Here is a 16,090-nt window from a genome sequence, read left to right on the forward strand (position 1 = left end):
TTTCAGGAAAGAGAACTGTGTTCGTGTGCGGCGTGTCTGCCTGCCGTTCCTTTGGGTGTAAGGGAGGCATATGAATGATTTCCCCACCTTGTCACCCAGGGAAGAGGAGGAACAGTGGTCATGTGAGAACGGTGGCACCTCTCATCATGCTGCTTCACTGGGGCCTGCAACTAGCTCACGCGGACACAATGACCATCCCCCAGTATTTTAAGCCGTTGCCAAAGTTCCATTGCTGGGTGCCCAGCTGCGTGCAGAGTGCACCCGGGAAAAGAGGCTCTACTTCAGATGTGACTACGAGGAGTAGACTAGATGCATCCATTAGACGAGCTCAGTGTACAAAGCTAGTATAATATATCCTAATAGCTGGAGATGGCAAAAGACCTTTGGACGCTCAAGGCTACCCCCTGCAAGTGAGGGAGAAAATAATGGCTATTATGCTACATTTAATCTTGGGCATTGCTGGTACATTTTGGCAACTGGTTTGTGGGTAAAAAATAAATACCAATTGTACTCTGAGCTCCTATGCCGTTAGGCACCTTTCTCTTGCTGTAGCTGATCCCACTTCCTAAGGATTTGGTACCAGCCGCAGTTTTGGACATAGTGTGTTTGGGATGGAGCAATACTTTGTACGTAGGAGAGTGTATGCGCCAGGGGCGTGGAGTAAAGGGATGGGAGGAGGCTATGATGGCCAGCTATAAGACTAGCTGGATACACTGACTGCGGTTATGTGCACAGTGCTGGTAAAAACATGCCCAAAATGCACATAGTTTTGCACTGACTGTTCTGAAAATCTAGAAGTAAAGCACTAACCATTTATGGATTTTACCTTAAACTAATATATTAGCATTGAAAAGAGCTAAATATGTGGGGGGAGGGCAGTGCTTCTGATGGGGAGGGGACTACCTTCCTTCCCCGTGCTATCCCAGTGGATGTACCCAGGTGAACAAATAAATGGAAAACACCAGAGGCAGCTGGGGTGATGAAGTGACTCTGAGATTGAACATTAAAAGCCTTGCAACAAGCTGTGAATTTGTAATTCATCGTTTGCTCCTCTCTTCCAGCTCGCTGCGTTAGAGAGACAAGTGTTCGATTTCCTGGGATATCAATGGGCTCCTATTCTAGCCAATTTCCTCCACATCATCATCGTTATCCTTGGCCTCTTCGGGACTATTCAGTATAGGCCACGCTACATAGTGGTGGTAAGTAACGTTCGTTTTCTTCCATGCTACAGTTACCCAGCCAAGTCCATGATCGGGTCTTGTGGGCACTGGATTAAGGCTGGAACCAATCCACTCATGCACAGATATTCAACCATCAGGGATTTTTATCCACACAGAACCATAGAATTGTACGACTCGAAGGAACCTCGAGAGGTCATCTAGTCCAGTCCCCTGCACTCAAGGCAGGACTAAGTATTATCTAGACCATCCCGGGCAGGTGTTTGTTTAACCTGTACCTGTCTGTGCTGTTTTAAAGAGCACACTATTTATTCTACTCTTTGCTATATTTACTCAGCACTTTTGGAAGAGATTAAATCATATGTATTATTTGTATGACAGTAGCAGCTACAGGCCCCAACTGAGACTGGAGTCCCATAGTGTTGCGTGGTATACAGACACATAGTAAGAGAGCATCTCTTCCACTGAGACTTAACCATCATTCTAAATAGACAGGGCAGACAAAGGGCTGGAGAAAGGAAGCATTATTTTCTCCATTTTACAGATGGGAAGCTGAGGCACAGAGAGTTTAAAAGTGACTTGTCCAAGGTCACACAGGGAGTCTGCAGCAGAACTGGGTGCTGACCCAGATACAGAGCTGGGTACTGACTGTCTATAACTGGACATGATCCCAGGTCTCCTGAGTCCCAATCTTGTGTCTTAATCACAAGATCATTGAGGACTTCAGTAACTGAGCCAGAGGTAATGGATCTATTACAGAAGTGGATGGGCGAGGCTGTGTGGCCTGCAATGTGCAGGTCTTACTAGATGATCACAGTGCTCCCTTCTGACCTTAAAAGTCTGTGAGATCATCTCTTTTTGATAAGTAGATGCTCAAGTTTGAGACTCATGAGGATCTGCAATGCTGCCTTGGTTATACTAGCCGGTCAGTTTTCATGGTCAGTGACCACTGGATCTTTTCAGAAGCCTCCTGGAATGGAATGTTCATTTTCTGGCTCTGCTCATTGTTGGTGAGAAACCATGTTTGACTGGAACATGTTTTTTGAAAACCAACATTCAGAAATATTTTTAGATACTTAGAATCACATTCTGATGCCAGCAAGCACCTCTCTTTACAGGATCTACTGCCTTATAATTGACCTAAACGCTCTATGATTCATGTTCCCCTTCAGCTCCGCTTTATCACTGTCAGTTATTGGACAGATAAAAGCCTCAATGACAGGGACTATGCCTTTAATAATAAACTTCTGCCAGCTGGCAGGTTTTTTGGCAGGAGACAGTTTGCAGTCACCTCTCTCTGTGGAAGCTGACAAGATGGAGATCAGGTTGTGACTCTCGGGCTGTCTGACAACCTCCTAGCCTCATACTGGGGCCCTCTAGCACAAGTGTACCTGTTGACGTGGGTGAAAGACCATTAAGCACTGGAATAGAAAATGTCAGGAGAAGTTCATTTAAAAGGGTCTGAATAGTATTTTTCTGAGGAATTTGGGATTTTTCTACAGACATTGTCCTTATTCAGTTTCCCTACGTGTTGACGGCTTTCAGACTTCATTCAAAGTCAACCCAATCAACTAACAAACTTCCCAGAACACACAAAAATGCATTCTGGTCACACTTGATATGTAGAGTTACCAGCTGCATAGAAAGCTTAGTTGAGGACATTTCTTGAGTCAGGATAAGTAGGAGTCCAGCAGAGCAGGGCTTTCCAGCCACAGGTCAGTAAGACAGATACAGTGGGTTCATTGAGTTTGCCTCACTTTCTACTTTACACACCTGAGACCAGCTGTTCCTCTTCCCTTAGGATGCTAGGTTTTGCTGCACCATTTCCTCCAAGCCTCTGCTCCCATGCCTCTAATTCAGGGATTCTCAAACTGGGGGTCATGAGGTTATTACATGGGGGGTCACAAGCTGTCAGCCTCCACCTCAAACCCCGCTTTGCCTCCAGCATTTATAATGGTGTTAAATATATAAAAAAGTGTTTTTCATGTATAAGGGGGGGGGGGTGGTCGCACTCAGAGGCTTGCTGTGTGAAAGAGGTCATCAGTACAAAAGTCTGAGAACCACTGCTCTAATTGCTGATCTGGTGCCCAAGGGAAGGGACCCACAGGCTGCTGGCTGGCTGGCAGAGTTTGTTTCTTTCATTTATGTATTTCTAAGCATGTTTGTGTCACTCATCTCCATAACAACTACACCCTTCAGAGGAGCAGGTCACGGGAATTAGAAATGAGGCCCATGGCACTTGCTCTTTGGTCTAAAAAAGTGCCCAGGTTATTTGTCTGGTGGTGTTTTGAAATTGAGACGTCATCTGGATCTCAGCTGAAGCCCTGAGGAGCCATCCATTCCTCCCAACTTTTTGCCTTATTCTGCCCTCAAAGGCCTCACGCTGCAAACCCCTGAATAGCAGCCGCTATCTTCAAGCTGAGGAGAGATGAATCTGACTTGCTCCAAAGTCTGTAATTTCTCCTTAGTAGGCTGCTGTAAGAGAAGTGTGAGGCACCTTAACCCATCCCACCTCTTGCTATGTGAGTACTGAACACCCCTGCCCTACAAGGGGAGCCGGAGCCGGAGCCAGCAGGGGCCTGATGTTAAAATGTTATTGGGTCTGACAAACCTAGCTTAGCCAGCTGAAAACTCAGGGCCAGATCCTCAGCTGGTGTTTATCAGCACAGCTCCACTGCCACCAATGAGATGCACAGATTGATCCCAGCTGAGGGAGCCTTCACTGGGAATAGGGGGGCGGTGTTGCATTAACATGCCATGCTGCAGAGCAGGACAGATGCAGCCTGCTGCCTATGAACCCTGCTTTTGGGAACCAGATAAGAACATCCATAACCACCAGAGACCTATAGCTTCATTGAAATCTAGTCAAATGCCCCGAAGAGCAGAAAGCGATTTGGGGCATTTGACTGTCTCCAGCCGTATCACATGCAAAGCATGCTAGCTTCCCAGAGCACTCCCATGTTCATTAATTCTCTTCCCCCCTGCCCTTTCCTTTCTAGTATGCCATCTGGACTGCAATTTGGGTCACCTGGAACATCTTCATCATCTGCTTTTACTTGGAGGTGGGAGGACTCTCAAAGGTGAGTAGGAATGTGAGCTTGGCTGATTGGAGAAGTCTGTGCATCAAAGGACATGGAAGGGAACCTGCTGGGGAACACAGTGTGGGAGAGGGGACTTCCCACAAGAAAATGCTGCCTGCCCTCTTGATGATTAAAATTGAAGAGGAAAAAGGGGAAGTGTGCTGTCTTCTTGCATAGACTAATGCAGCCTGATGCTTAGGGGCTCTCTGGGGGAGAGACACATGTTGCAAGCATTGTTACTATTTTGTAAAAAGTACATAATAAATAATAAAAACAAGGTCCAATTTCTTGGAGTCCCCTAGCAGAAGTGTCAATGGTGGTTTGATTCCTCCCCGCCGCCATCAGCAGTCCCTGCACACAATGGATCAAATAATATTTCAAACTGAAGGTGGGAAAGAGACCTTGGGGAAAGGTGCAGGGGGGACCATTGCATGAGAGGGGGTTAATTCCTAGCCTGAGTTCAGAGGCAACTCTGGGAGGCTGTGAGCTAATTAGGTTGCAGCTGAGCCTGTTGAGGGTTCATAACACTTTTTAGAAGAAGGGCACATTGCTCTGAGGGGAGAGAAATAGGGGTTTATTCTGATCAGACTCCAAAGCAGGGAGTTCTGGGGAATCATTAGCACTGCCCTGTACTGTTTGCATTTCTGAGTTTGCTCTAGGGAAGGAATACATTTAGGGACTTTAGCCCAGTTGGTGTTGAGCTGGGTTAAACCAAACTCCTTGCAATAACTCGCTCAGCGGGGTTTCTCTCTTTTCTTTCTACCCTTAGCCCTTCTAATGGCCTTCAGACAGTTTAGGAACAGGGACACCATGTTCCCAATTACATCTCTCTGGAGAGTTCAGTAAAACCCCTTCTGTGTCGTATATGAAGAGTAAAGCTGAAGGAAGCCAGGTAGATCCATTGTGGTACCTCCATACATGTGGTAACATAGGTGACTGCTTATCAAAAGCTAGGCACTTCCCTGCCTCAGGTTCTCCATCTAAAAATAGAAATAATAATAGGTGCCCACTGCAGGGATGTTGTGGGGATTAAATTAGTGAATATTTGCAAAGTTCTTTGAAGATGAAAGATGCTAAATATTATTGTCTGCTGCATAAGGACAGAGTCAGAAATACTGGCAATCGGAGCCAGCTCCTAACCCGAGCCTGGGCTGTAAGCAGTGAATTTCTAATGAATATTGCTGTAGCTTAATTAGTTCAAAGTGGTTAGAGGAGCTTGGTTCACTTTACAACACTTTACATTTGACCTGAATTCTCAGGTCATGTGTCTAAATTACAGACATTAACTGGAACTGCTCTACGTTTCATCGGGTTTATGTTAACGTAGTGAGTGGACACAAAAAGCCCGTTGCAGATAGGAGAAACCTTCATTTCCTAATTCCCCAACTAATCTCTATTTTCTGAAGTAGCCATAGAAACTCATTGAGAGGGAGCTCTCGCCTGGACCAGTGATTACCATTGGTCCAAAGTATAACTTCAACACTGGCTGCAATCAGTTAGATAAAAGGATCTAGTTTTGGTTAGTAACAGTCTAAAAGCACCTTTCTGGAAACAGTAAAACTCAGATCAAACTGTCCCTTTGTTGGTTCACTGACTGACTCTCGTGTTTTCTAGTAGCCTGTCTCAGATGTACTTTTGCTATCCTTGACCTGTTTTACGTTATCTGAGTTTTACTGTTTTGGGAAAAATATTCTGCAATACAAACAGGATAATACGAACGCCATTCTGCCACCTGTCAATGAGCTTTAACCCACTATCTTTGTCTCACAGGACACTTTAGCAAAGCTTGCAACTTTATCTGATTCTGTTTCTACTGCTACCAATCTTTATTTAGCCAATGGGACTACTCAGATAAGTGGGGGACTGTTTGTGTGAATAAGAGTTTATAGATTTGGGCTGCACTGCATAACACCTATCGTCTCCTGGTGGATTCTCCCGTGGAGCTGTAACAGAGTTGCCACCGTGGAGTGGGTGGCAACTGGCAAAAATAAAAAATGTTGCTGGTTTCACCAAAGAGCACAATAATTTACAGCTGAGCTCTGATTTTTTTCATAAATTGTTTTTGTTTGAAAAAATGCCATTTTGCTCTTTTTTTTTTTTTTTAATTTTGAGAGACTGCTTGCATCCCAAGAATGGCAAACTATGTCTATAAACAAACAAATGAGAGATCTTGTCGACGGGATGCTTGTGGAAATGAATTCTGGGATTTCAGTAGAATTTTGGGTGTGCTTCGTGGTTTAAAGGAGGAGACTTTAAAGATGCATTTGTCCCAGAATCTCTTTCTCTCCAGAGACCTCACTAAATGGGGACTCTACTATCCTGTGTGAACAAGATGGATAAGTGCACCTAGCAGTTGTCTACGCACACATTTTGCACTAGTTTAGGGTATGTCTACGCTGGAGCTGGAGGTGTAGTTTCCAGCTCAAGAGACAGACCCACACTAGCTCTGATTGGCCTAGCACACTAAAAATAGGCATGTAGCTGCAGCAGTACAAGGGTCTAGCCACCCATGTACCTTGGGTCTCAAATGGGATTATAGTTGGGGTGGCTAGCCCCGCCCGCAGCTTGTGCTGCCATAGCTACACTTCCGCTTTTAGCAGTCTAGTTTGATCAGAGCTGGTACACATATGTCTACTCAAGCTGGAAATTACATCTTGCAGCTCCATTGTAGACAAACCCGAAGTTTAAACTGGTGCAAACCCCCGGATGGACTCCCTTATTTCAGTATAGCTGAAACCTGTTCCGAAGGGCTTAACTACACAGATAAACTTTAACGGTATGTGACTATGAAACTATTTAGTTGAACGAGTGCAAATCCCTGTGAGGATGCTATTCTATCCCTTTGAGTTGTTAGGGTGGCTTTGTTTTGTTTTGCTTTTAAGCTTATTGTTAATTGATTGTGAACGGGTTTAAGTTAAACTCAAATAAACCACTCTAAAACTGAAATCAGTGTGTCCATGCAGGACTTTACACTGATCTAACTAAATTGATATAGGTTTGTATGTAGGCAAGGTTAATCAACCTAAGTTTAACTGAAATAAACTTAGTTTAAACTGAAATCAAAGTGTCCACAACGCCTTTTTGCACCAGTTTGACTAAGTCGGTTCAAAGTCACATCTAAACTGATGCAACTCTGCATGTGGACAGGCTTCTATCCTGGCCTATATGGGAAACACCACATCCTCCTGCACCTCCACAGGCCTGACCCAAAGCTCACTGAAGTCTGTGGAAAGGCTCCTATTGACTTGAATGGGCTTCAGCTCAGTCCCCATAAGAACTGTCTGTATTCAGGAGAGCGCCCAGCGCTGTGAGGTCATTGGATGAACCACCTCTGGAAGATGGCAAGAGCATTGCAGTATCAGCCATTTGCTGAGGAACACTGTATGGTGATACCACAGTAGGGCAGGTATCCCTGCATGCGTGTACCTGAGAGGGGATTCCTGTCCCTACGGCTGTCTTTCTAGGTGAGCCCCTATAAGATATATGGGGCAGGGTGTGGAAGCCATGTAGCATTTCTGACCACCCCAGTGCTTCTCCTTTTCATTTCTGGCAATGATGTATTGTCAGATGCCTGGCTGATATAGCTGTGTCAGCAGCTGGTTAATTTATAATGACAAAATGCAGCAAGGGCAGCGAACTAGAAAGAGTGGAGTTTGTTAAAATGGCAGCTGGTAATGACAGCCCTGTACAGTTCAGACAGGTGATGACTCCGGTGGGGAGACAAGGAGGAAAAGAACTTTGATTGGTTCTGCTTTAGCAAGTTTAATATATGCCTGGAGAGGTGAAAATATGAGCAACAAGGAAACTGCTACATGTCTTTGTGGCGGAGAAAGTCATTGTTGTATATTCTTTATGTGGTCTGGTGAATAGATTTGATTTTGGGAAGGTGCGGCGAGAGCGGAGGGTGGTTGAGAGGGGCAGAGAAACAGAGAAGAGAAAGTACCCAGCTGTTGTGCATTGTTTATAGAACATCGTTATTTGTACCGTTAAATGTTCTGCAGTCCCCACCATTGAACATTATTTGTAGAACACCAGCAACTTTGTAGGCGCCTGTTTGTTTCTGTGAATTATGGGGGAAGGTCGTCGTCCTCTGGGGCTGCATCTACACTATGAGCGTGATTCTCTTGCACAGATGTACTTGCACTGGCTCAAGCAGCAGAAGTGATGGCACCGGCGAGCCTCCCTGAGCGTGTACCCATGGGCTTAGGCCATGTTTGTTCTCGGTGCAGCCAGCCCATGCTAGTATTTTTAGCATGCTAGCTCAAATGCATGCTAGTGAGTGTGTCTGTGGGAGCTGAGAACCACATGTCTAGCTCACAGAGTAGACGAAACCACAGTCTCTGGTAAGTGTTTTGACACCCGTGTCTCCTCAGCTCAAAACAAGACCCTGTCTCTTTCCTTCCTTCCTTCTCCGTTTGTCTTTTAGTCTCCTTTCACGGAGCATATTTCTAGAGTAGCCCTTACATCCTAGTGTTGACCAAGAAAATGCTAAAATATCATCAGAACAGCCAGTCTCGCAATGTCTCCAGTTAAATTCTGCAAGCCACCTGAAAAAATGAGAAGCATCGGAAATGTCTAATGTTAGCCCACATGCAACCTCCAAACCTTCTGAGGTTCTCTTTTTGATACTTTATCTACGAAGGTTCAAAACATTAAAGAGAGAAAAGATTGGTGGCTATAAATTGTAGCAAAAGTGCTGCTAATATCCCTGAGCCATTTAAGCCCAGATTTCCAAAACCATAGGCATAATTGCACATGCAAAAATCCATGCATATTTTTTACCCATTTTGCATGTGCAGTTGCAATAAACACGCATTTAACAAGTCATTTGGGCATGTGATTAGTGAATGGGTGCATGATTGCAGTAACTGTGTGTGCAAAAGCATACAGGCAGTTCCAAATATCTAGACCCAGATGTTGCATCTGGAGTTAAACTGAACCCTCTTCATTTCCTTTTTTCCTACACTCATCTGACACCAAATCAAGATGAGTTATTTTTGTCCAAAAGGAAAATTCTCTCCTGAGTATTTTACATTTGTTCCTTATTCCTTGAACCAGAAAATCAGTTTGACAATTGTGATTATTCTTTTTTACTCCTTGTCATTTTTCATATTTTGATATCTTTTCTTCGTAGAATAAAAGGAATGAAATATTGTCCGCCAGAACTTCATTAGGCGGACAGCAGACAAATGGATTGGCAGACAAAGGTCTAATAAAGCATTTCCTGCTACCTTGCAATGATCTTTTGAAAGGTCTTTGTAAAGCAGGTCCAGCTGTGCCAGGTTTTTTTTAGGACCGTGCTTTGGTCAGACAAGAAACATGGAAGACCTGGAACTGAAATGTTGCTTTTCATCTTCAGCAATGTGACGTTGATGTGCTTCCTTGCAGGTTTGGTGCAGGCTCCTGGCTGTCTCTGCTCGCTGTTCAGAGCATGCTCGCAGTGTCATGGTGGCATACTGTTTCTCTGAGTGCTTTGTACAGCTGCTCTATATCACTCCAATTGGTGGAACTCCTGAGATTCCACCTCCAGACTGCTGCTTCTCTTCCTCCTGACTTTCCACATTCTCCCTCTTCTTTCTGCCTTGGCATCAATCTAGCTCGCGAGTTATAATACTTGCATCACCATGGTATCTTGGCTACAGATCCAAAGATCACAATAAACTTCCAGATCCACTTGCTGGGCATGAAGACACAGCTCATTTACACAAGCACACTGTTTAGGTTCGTGGGAAATGCGAATCTAAATTAATAATTACAATCCGGCTGCTAAAATGTACATGTCTCTGTCTATTCAGCGGCCACATTGATTATTCATCATATGCTCAGGACACTGAAACATGTTTGAGAGGCAGTTAGTGTCTGGGCTTTACCTTTAAACCTGCCTCTGTTCATTCTTTTCATCTGGAAACTGTTCGTCGTGGTACGGTGATTTTTAAATTTTCCCACCCAGGCCTGACCTTCGGCCTTAACTCTCTACCAACACTGTTCTGATCACCTGATTTATAGGGGCATAATTTGGGTTAGACATCATGGAAGTTATTTGCATTCAAGAAGAGAATAGGTAGAGCTGCTCTGGGATAGCTCTGGTACTGAGCAAATGTTATCAGCTGGAGGTGAGAGGAAACGCACTGTTGATAATAATTCCTCCCCCACTCCTCCTCCTCAATTCAGAGAATAGAAATCCATTACTTGGCCTTTAATTACTACAGCATTGTGAGCAGACAACATGAGTCTAAGCAATGATAAAAGTAATTCCCTTGCTGCCTCAGTGAGATGCAGGCACTTAGCAGGCACTGCTAGGAGATAAGAATTATTGTTCCCCTTTTTGATGATACATCTTTCCAACTTAAAAGAGGCAAAATTATTCAGCCATCAAACTCTGAGGGCTTGTGTGGCTGGGCTGAACTTGCTTTGAGAGCCATTACTGCTGCTTTTTAATGAAAGGGGGAGCGGGGTTCAGAAGGCAGCTGGTGAACAAAGAAACATAGTGGTCTCTGATGATCTTTACTTTTCCAAAGCTGATTCTGTGGGTGCTAGGTGTGGGGGATTGCCTCTAATATAAAGGCATAGGAGATGTAACAGGAAAAACTCATACTGTTTTAGATTTTTAGGGTTTTTTCTCTCCCCACAGCACCACCACAGTGCTGGAGAATTGCAAATAGACAGCAACAAGGTCCAGTGACAGTTTAAATTGAAATGTGAGCCTGGCTGGCCTTCAGCGGGCTCTCGAGAGGGCGCTTGTATCACCACTTCTCTCATATTTCTTTTCAGATTGAAGGCTAAGGAGGTAGCAGTAACCCTTTAAATAGCCACCTGTCAAGAAATGGAGAGAGTGTAGAGATACACCGATCTCTGTTCTTCACTGAAATAACTGGGAACTGATAAGTATTTCCCAACACATCTCCCACTTCTAGTTACCTTTACTTTTGCAATTTTTCTTGAAATGCACCTGCTTTCTGGAATACTTTTGTCTCTGTTTCTGAAGTTATTTCCTGATTCCTGTTCTTTTGCCCTGTTTTTAATGAGCTGCTTCTGTGATTTTCATATAATGCTAATTAAATGCCCCTTTGGTTTTTTAGTGTTGCAATAAGGAAAACAAAATGTTAGCAGACTGCAGTAGGAGTCCAGGGATTCTTCTTAGCAAACAGAGGTCAATAAAATGTTAGCCTTAAATGCCTTTTTACTATGCTTGGTCACCGCAGGTATCAGGGGCACCAGTAAAAAATGGCATTGATCTCAGTGTGCTGAGAAAACAACACCTCCATTCCTGTCCCTTACCCCAAAACACTGGTGGCAAAATGTCTCATCACCTTTTCAGAATGATGTGTGCAAAACGTCACTCGCATCTGCTTACACAAGGCCACTCTCAATCACAGTATGTGTAAGCATAATGGTCATTAGGCTGATCATTTGTGCGTGCGAGTGACTGCCTGCTTCACTCGAATGCAAGTGTGCCCATGTTTTCCCAAGAAACTCTTTAAAAACGGGGGGGTGGGGGGTGGGATGGGAGGAGGAGTTGTCTCTCTAGGAACCACTCAACTTCGTCACTGTCGTTTCTGCTTTCTGATAGCATAAACTCTGCTTGTGATTGCAGCGGAGGCTATTTGTGTGCCATAGCACCGAGCACTTTGACTTTGTATTTAGCATTCTTCTACCTGCCTAATTCCTTGCCATATCTGACATCTGTTCTGCCGCTTATCTAGGCTCAGTTCAAAATGAGGCTTGCTGATGTCTGGTGACTAAAAGTCCATCTCCTGCAGCAGAGGGAAGCAAGAGCCGACTCTGTGAGGATTTCCAAAGGGGAGGAAAGCTGTCCCATTGTTTTTTCTCTTGCCAGCTCTCTCGAGGCAGTCTACCCTCTGTGGAATCCGAGCACAGGGACGCAGCTGGAGGGGGCTCTTCACATTAGTCAGGCAAAAGGCTGACAGAGACCCCTGAGGGCAGACTCAGCTGGGGAATGGGGAGAGAGTGACGCCCTGGAGACAAGGCCCTGTGGGGCAGTGAGGCTGTTTGAATCACTTTGTATCTGTGGCAATAAAGGCAAGCCCTGAGCAAAGGAGCTGGAGCTGAGTCCTTGTCTGGAGTATGGTTTTGCCTTTTTTCCAGCTGGCGGATCTGCCCACTAGCTTGGGGTCGGGGAAGAAGAGGGTTGAGGGGAAGTCCAGCAGCGGCTTGGGCAGGCTGGCTGGCTCTCTCTGAAGGGGGAACTTTTTACGGGACATAATCATGTGTCCCGGGGACTGTATAAGATAGGAGGTGAGTGTCGGGGAGCAGCAAGCTTGAGGAAAACTGCATAACTCTAAGGAGGGGGAGAACATATGCATGCAATCTGTGGGGGAACAACACTCCCGTTGGAGAGAGCAGGCCAGCGATTCTCCCACCAAAATCCGGCAGCTTCCAGAGGCTGCAGGGGAGGGAAATTGGTTACTAGACGCTTCTCCGCAGATGTCCCTCAGCACAGAACCTGTGGCACCCAGCACCTTACGTTAGCTTTGTTACCCCACAGCTGCCAATCTGATTATTTCCCCACCCCCCACCCCTTCCAAAATGCAGAGGATCCTGTGTAAGCTCTACTGTTAATGGAGTTTTCTCTGTTTTCTTTCTTTTAATATTGGGGCTGCTTCAGTGTGGGTAGCACACCACAGCTTCGCACCTTCCTCCGTCCCCTGCAAAGCACATCCCGTCTTTTGCAGTGCTCATGTCAGGAACTTGGCAGCTGTCTTTTTCTGACTTCATTGTTCATGTCTCCCAAGATGTGCTTCCCAGAACACTTAGTAAAAAGTTTTGGAGCTGTTATTGAGTGCGAGCTTGTTGGGGGCTTGCAGGCTAGTCTACATAGGATTCCTAATGGGGTGGTTGGCTTCCCAGGACTTGGGAACTAGGAATTAATGCTATACATGAGCTTCGGCTTAGGAAAATTAAAGTCTATGTCAGGTAGCCTAACAAAATCTGTCCTTGTTCAAACATTAGCAGAATTCAGATCAGCTCCACTTGCAAGCCCACTTTGCTACTTGGGATGCGCCTGGATCCAGACTCTGATTTTTGCTATTTCCCCCTACCCCATCGCCTGTCTCAGTCTAGGACCAATGGCCCAGCAGCCAGTCCCAAATGCTTTAGAGGAAAGTACAAGAAGCCCTGTATTTATTGTTGGACTTACACTGTAAATTCTGTGTTTATTCCTATAGTGAAGAGGTCTTTAGATTCTAGGACAGGCACATATAAATCCTTCCACCCCTCTCCTATCGGCTGCTAGAACCAAAAGGTATTGTTGAGTCTACATCAAAGTGACATGGAAGGTCTGTTGGGGTCCCAGTGGCACTGGGCACTTAGCACTTCCCCACAAAGTATTGCTACCATTATCTTTTCATCCCCTGCTCTCCCAACAATGCTAAGTTTGTCTTTCATCAATTGCAGGGAAATTTAAGCTAGAAGCCCCAAAACAATACCCCAGGGGTTGCAGCTGTGATTCCAGGTTACTCGGGTATCCTTTTTCCCAAAGGAAGGGGGATTTGTTATTGTTGGAAGTGCCACCTCCTCATTGCCTGTCGAACCCTTGAACTACCCATGCTGCGTTTCACCGCGTGACACTCAGAACTGCATGTTTTAGTGCACTGAACCAGCGAAGCTGCGGGAAGCAAAGTAAAAGGTAGCTTGGGAGGCAGAGATGATGTGGAGTTCTTGGGCGAGTGTTAATTACTAAGCTATTGATCACAGTGGAGGTCAGTTTGTCAGAGTAATTTGACCCAAGAGGTTGATAGTGACTGAGGTCAATAGAAGACCCAGAAGTGCAATAAATCTGAATACTGAGGTGGAAATTGACAGATGGAGCTGGGAGGGGAATTTATTAGATACATTTACAGTTGAAGGCAAAGAGGAAATTAAAGTGTGTGTTCAAAAATGTTTTTCATTATTACTTCAGCTGTAGATCCTAATTCTACTCTTGCCAGGTGGATATGTTCTGACATGATTCTGTGAGTAGACTCAGTGCTCCATATTTATTCTCCTTCTGTGGCTTCTATGGCAAATTTACCCAGTTTACAAATCTAAATCCCATACCATGCTATGAAATTGACCTCTTGGTGTAAACCATTGTCAGGAACTTTTCCCTTGAACCAACGTTGGAAATAGTTTAATTGCTAGTGTGGATGATCTATTTTTTTCACACACAAAGAACAAAAGAATGGCTATACTGGGTCAGACCAAAGATCGATCTAGCCCAGTATCCTGTCTTTCGATAGCGGCCAATGCCAGGTGCCCCAGAGGGAATTAACAGAACAGGTAATCATCAAGTGACCAATGCTCTGTTGCCCATTCCCAGCTTCTGGCAAATAGAGGCTAGGAACACCAACCTGGCTCATAGCCATTGATGGACCTATCCTCCATGAGCTTATCTAGTTCTTTTTTGAACCCTGTTATAGTCTTGATCTTCACAAAATCCTCTGGCAAGGAGTTCCACAGGTGGACTGTGTGTTGTGTGAAAAAATACTTCCTTTTGTCTGTTTTAAACCTGTTGCTTATTAATTTCATTTGGTGATCCCTAGTTCTTGTGTTATATAAGGAGTAAATAACACTTCCTTATTTACTTTCTCCACACCAGTCATGATTTTATAGACCTCTATCAAATCCCCCCTTAGTCGTCTCTTTTTCCAAGCAGAAAAGTCCCAATCTTATTAATCTCTCCTCATATGGAAGCCGTTCCATACCCCTAATAATTTTTGTTGCCCTTTTCTGAACCTTTTCCAATTCCCATATATCTTTTTTGAGATGGGGCAAGCATATCTGCACGCAGTATTCAAGATGTGGGCGTACCATGGATTTATTGAGACAATATGATATTTTCTGTCTTATTATCTATCCCCTTCTTAATGATTCATAACATTCTATTTGCTTTTTTGATGGCCGCTGCACATTGTGGATAGTTCTCTGAAAACATCCACTTAATGACTCCAAGATCTCTTTCTTGAGTGGTAACTGCTAATTTAGACCCCATCATTTATATGTATAACTGGGATTATGTATTCCAATGTGCATTACTTTGCATTTATCAACGTAGAATTTCATCAGCCAGTTTGTTGCCCACTCACACAGTTTTAAGGGATCCTTTTGTAGCTCCTCGCAGTCTGCTTGGGACTTAACTATCTTGAGTAGTTTTGTCTCACTTGTAAATTTTGCCACCTCACTGTTTACCCCTTTTTCCAGATCATTTATGAATATGTTGAATAGGACTGGCCCCAGTACAGACCCCTGGGGGACACCATATTTACCCTTCTCCATTCTGAAAACTGACCATTTATTCCTATCCTTTTGTTTCCTATCTTTTAACCAGGTACCAATCCACAGGTGGACCTTCCCTCTTATCTCATGACAGCTTACTTTCTTAAGAGCCTTTGGTGAGGGACCTTGTCAAAGGCTTTCTGAAAATCTAAGTACACTATATCCACTGGATCCCCCTTGTCCATATGCTTGTTGACCCCCGCAAAGAATTCTAGTAGATTGGTGAGGCATTTCCCTTTACAAAAACCATGTGGACTCTTCCCCAACAAATTCTGTTCATCCTATGTGTCTGACAATTTTGTTCTTTACTATAGTTTCAATGGCTCAGGTTTGAGAATCTCCCTCACATCCTCAGCTGTGAAGACCGATGCAAAGAATTTATTTCGTTTCTCCGCAATGGCCTTATCATCCTTGAGTGCTCCTTTTGCATCTCAATTGTCCAGTGGCCTCATTGATTGTTTCACAGGCTTCCTGCTTCTGATGTACTTTAAGAAAGTTTTTGCTATTACTTTTTGAGTCTTTTGCTAGCTGTTCTTCAAATTCTTTTTTGGCCTTCCT

The 16,090-nt window shown here is 44.4% G+C and overlaps 1 protein-coding gene across 4 annotated transcripts in view; it reads left to right on the plus strand.

The window, feature by feature from the left end:
- NKAIN4 (sodium/potassium transporting ATPase interacting 4) overlaps positions 1–16,090 on the plus strand; it is an 81,517-nt gene that overhangs the window by 38,473 nt on the left and 26,954 nt on the right. For all 4 annotated transcript variants that reach the window (XM_048820285.2, XM_048820287.2, XM_048820288.2 and 1 more), the window contains exons 2-3: positions 1,062–1,199; positions 4,178–4,258. In XM_048820285.2, coding sequence (XP_048676242.2) covers positions 1,062–1,199; positions 4,178–4,258 — 219 coding nt within the window. The remainder of the gene's footprint in view (positions 1–1,061; positions 1,200–4,177; positions 4,259–16,090) is intronic.

Source organism: Caretta caretta, chromosome 13, assembly GCF_965140235.1.
Source record: "Caretta caretta isolate rCarCar2 chromosome 13, rCarCar1.hap1, whole genome shotgun sequence".
In the NCBI taxonomy this organism is placed as follows: domain Eukaryota; kingdom Metazoa; phylum Chordata; order Testudines; family Cheloniidae; genus Caretta; species Caretta caretta.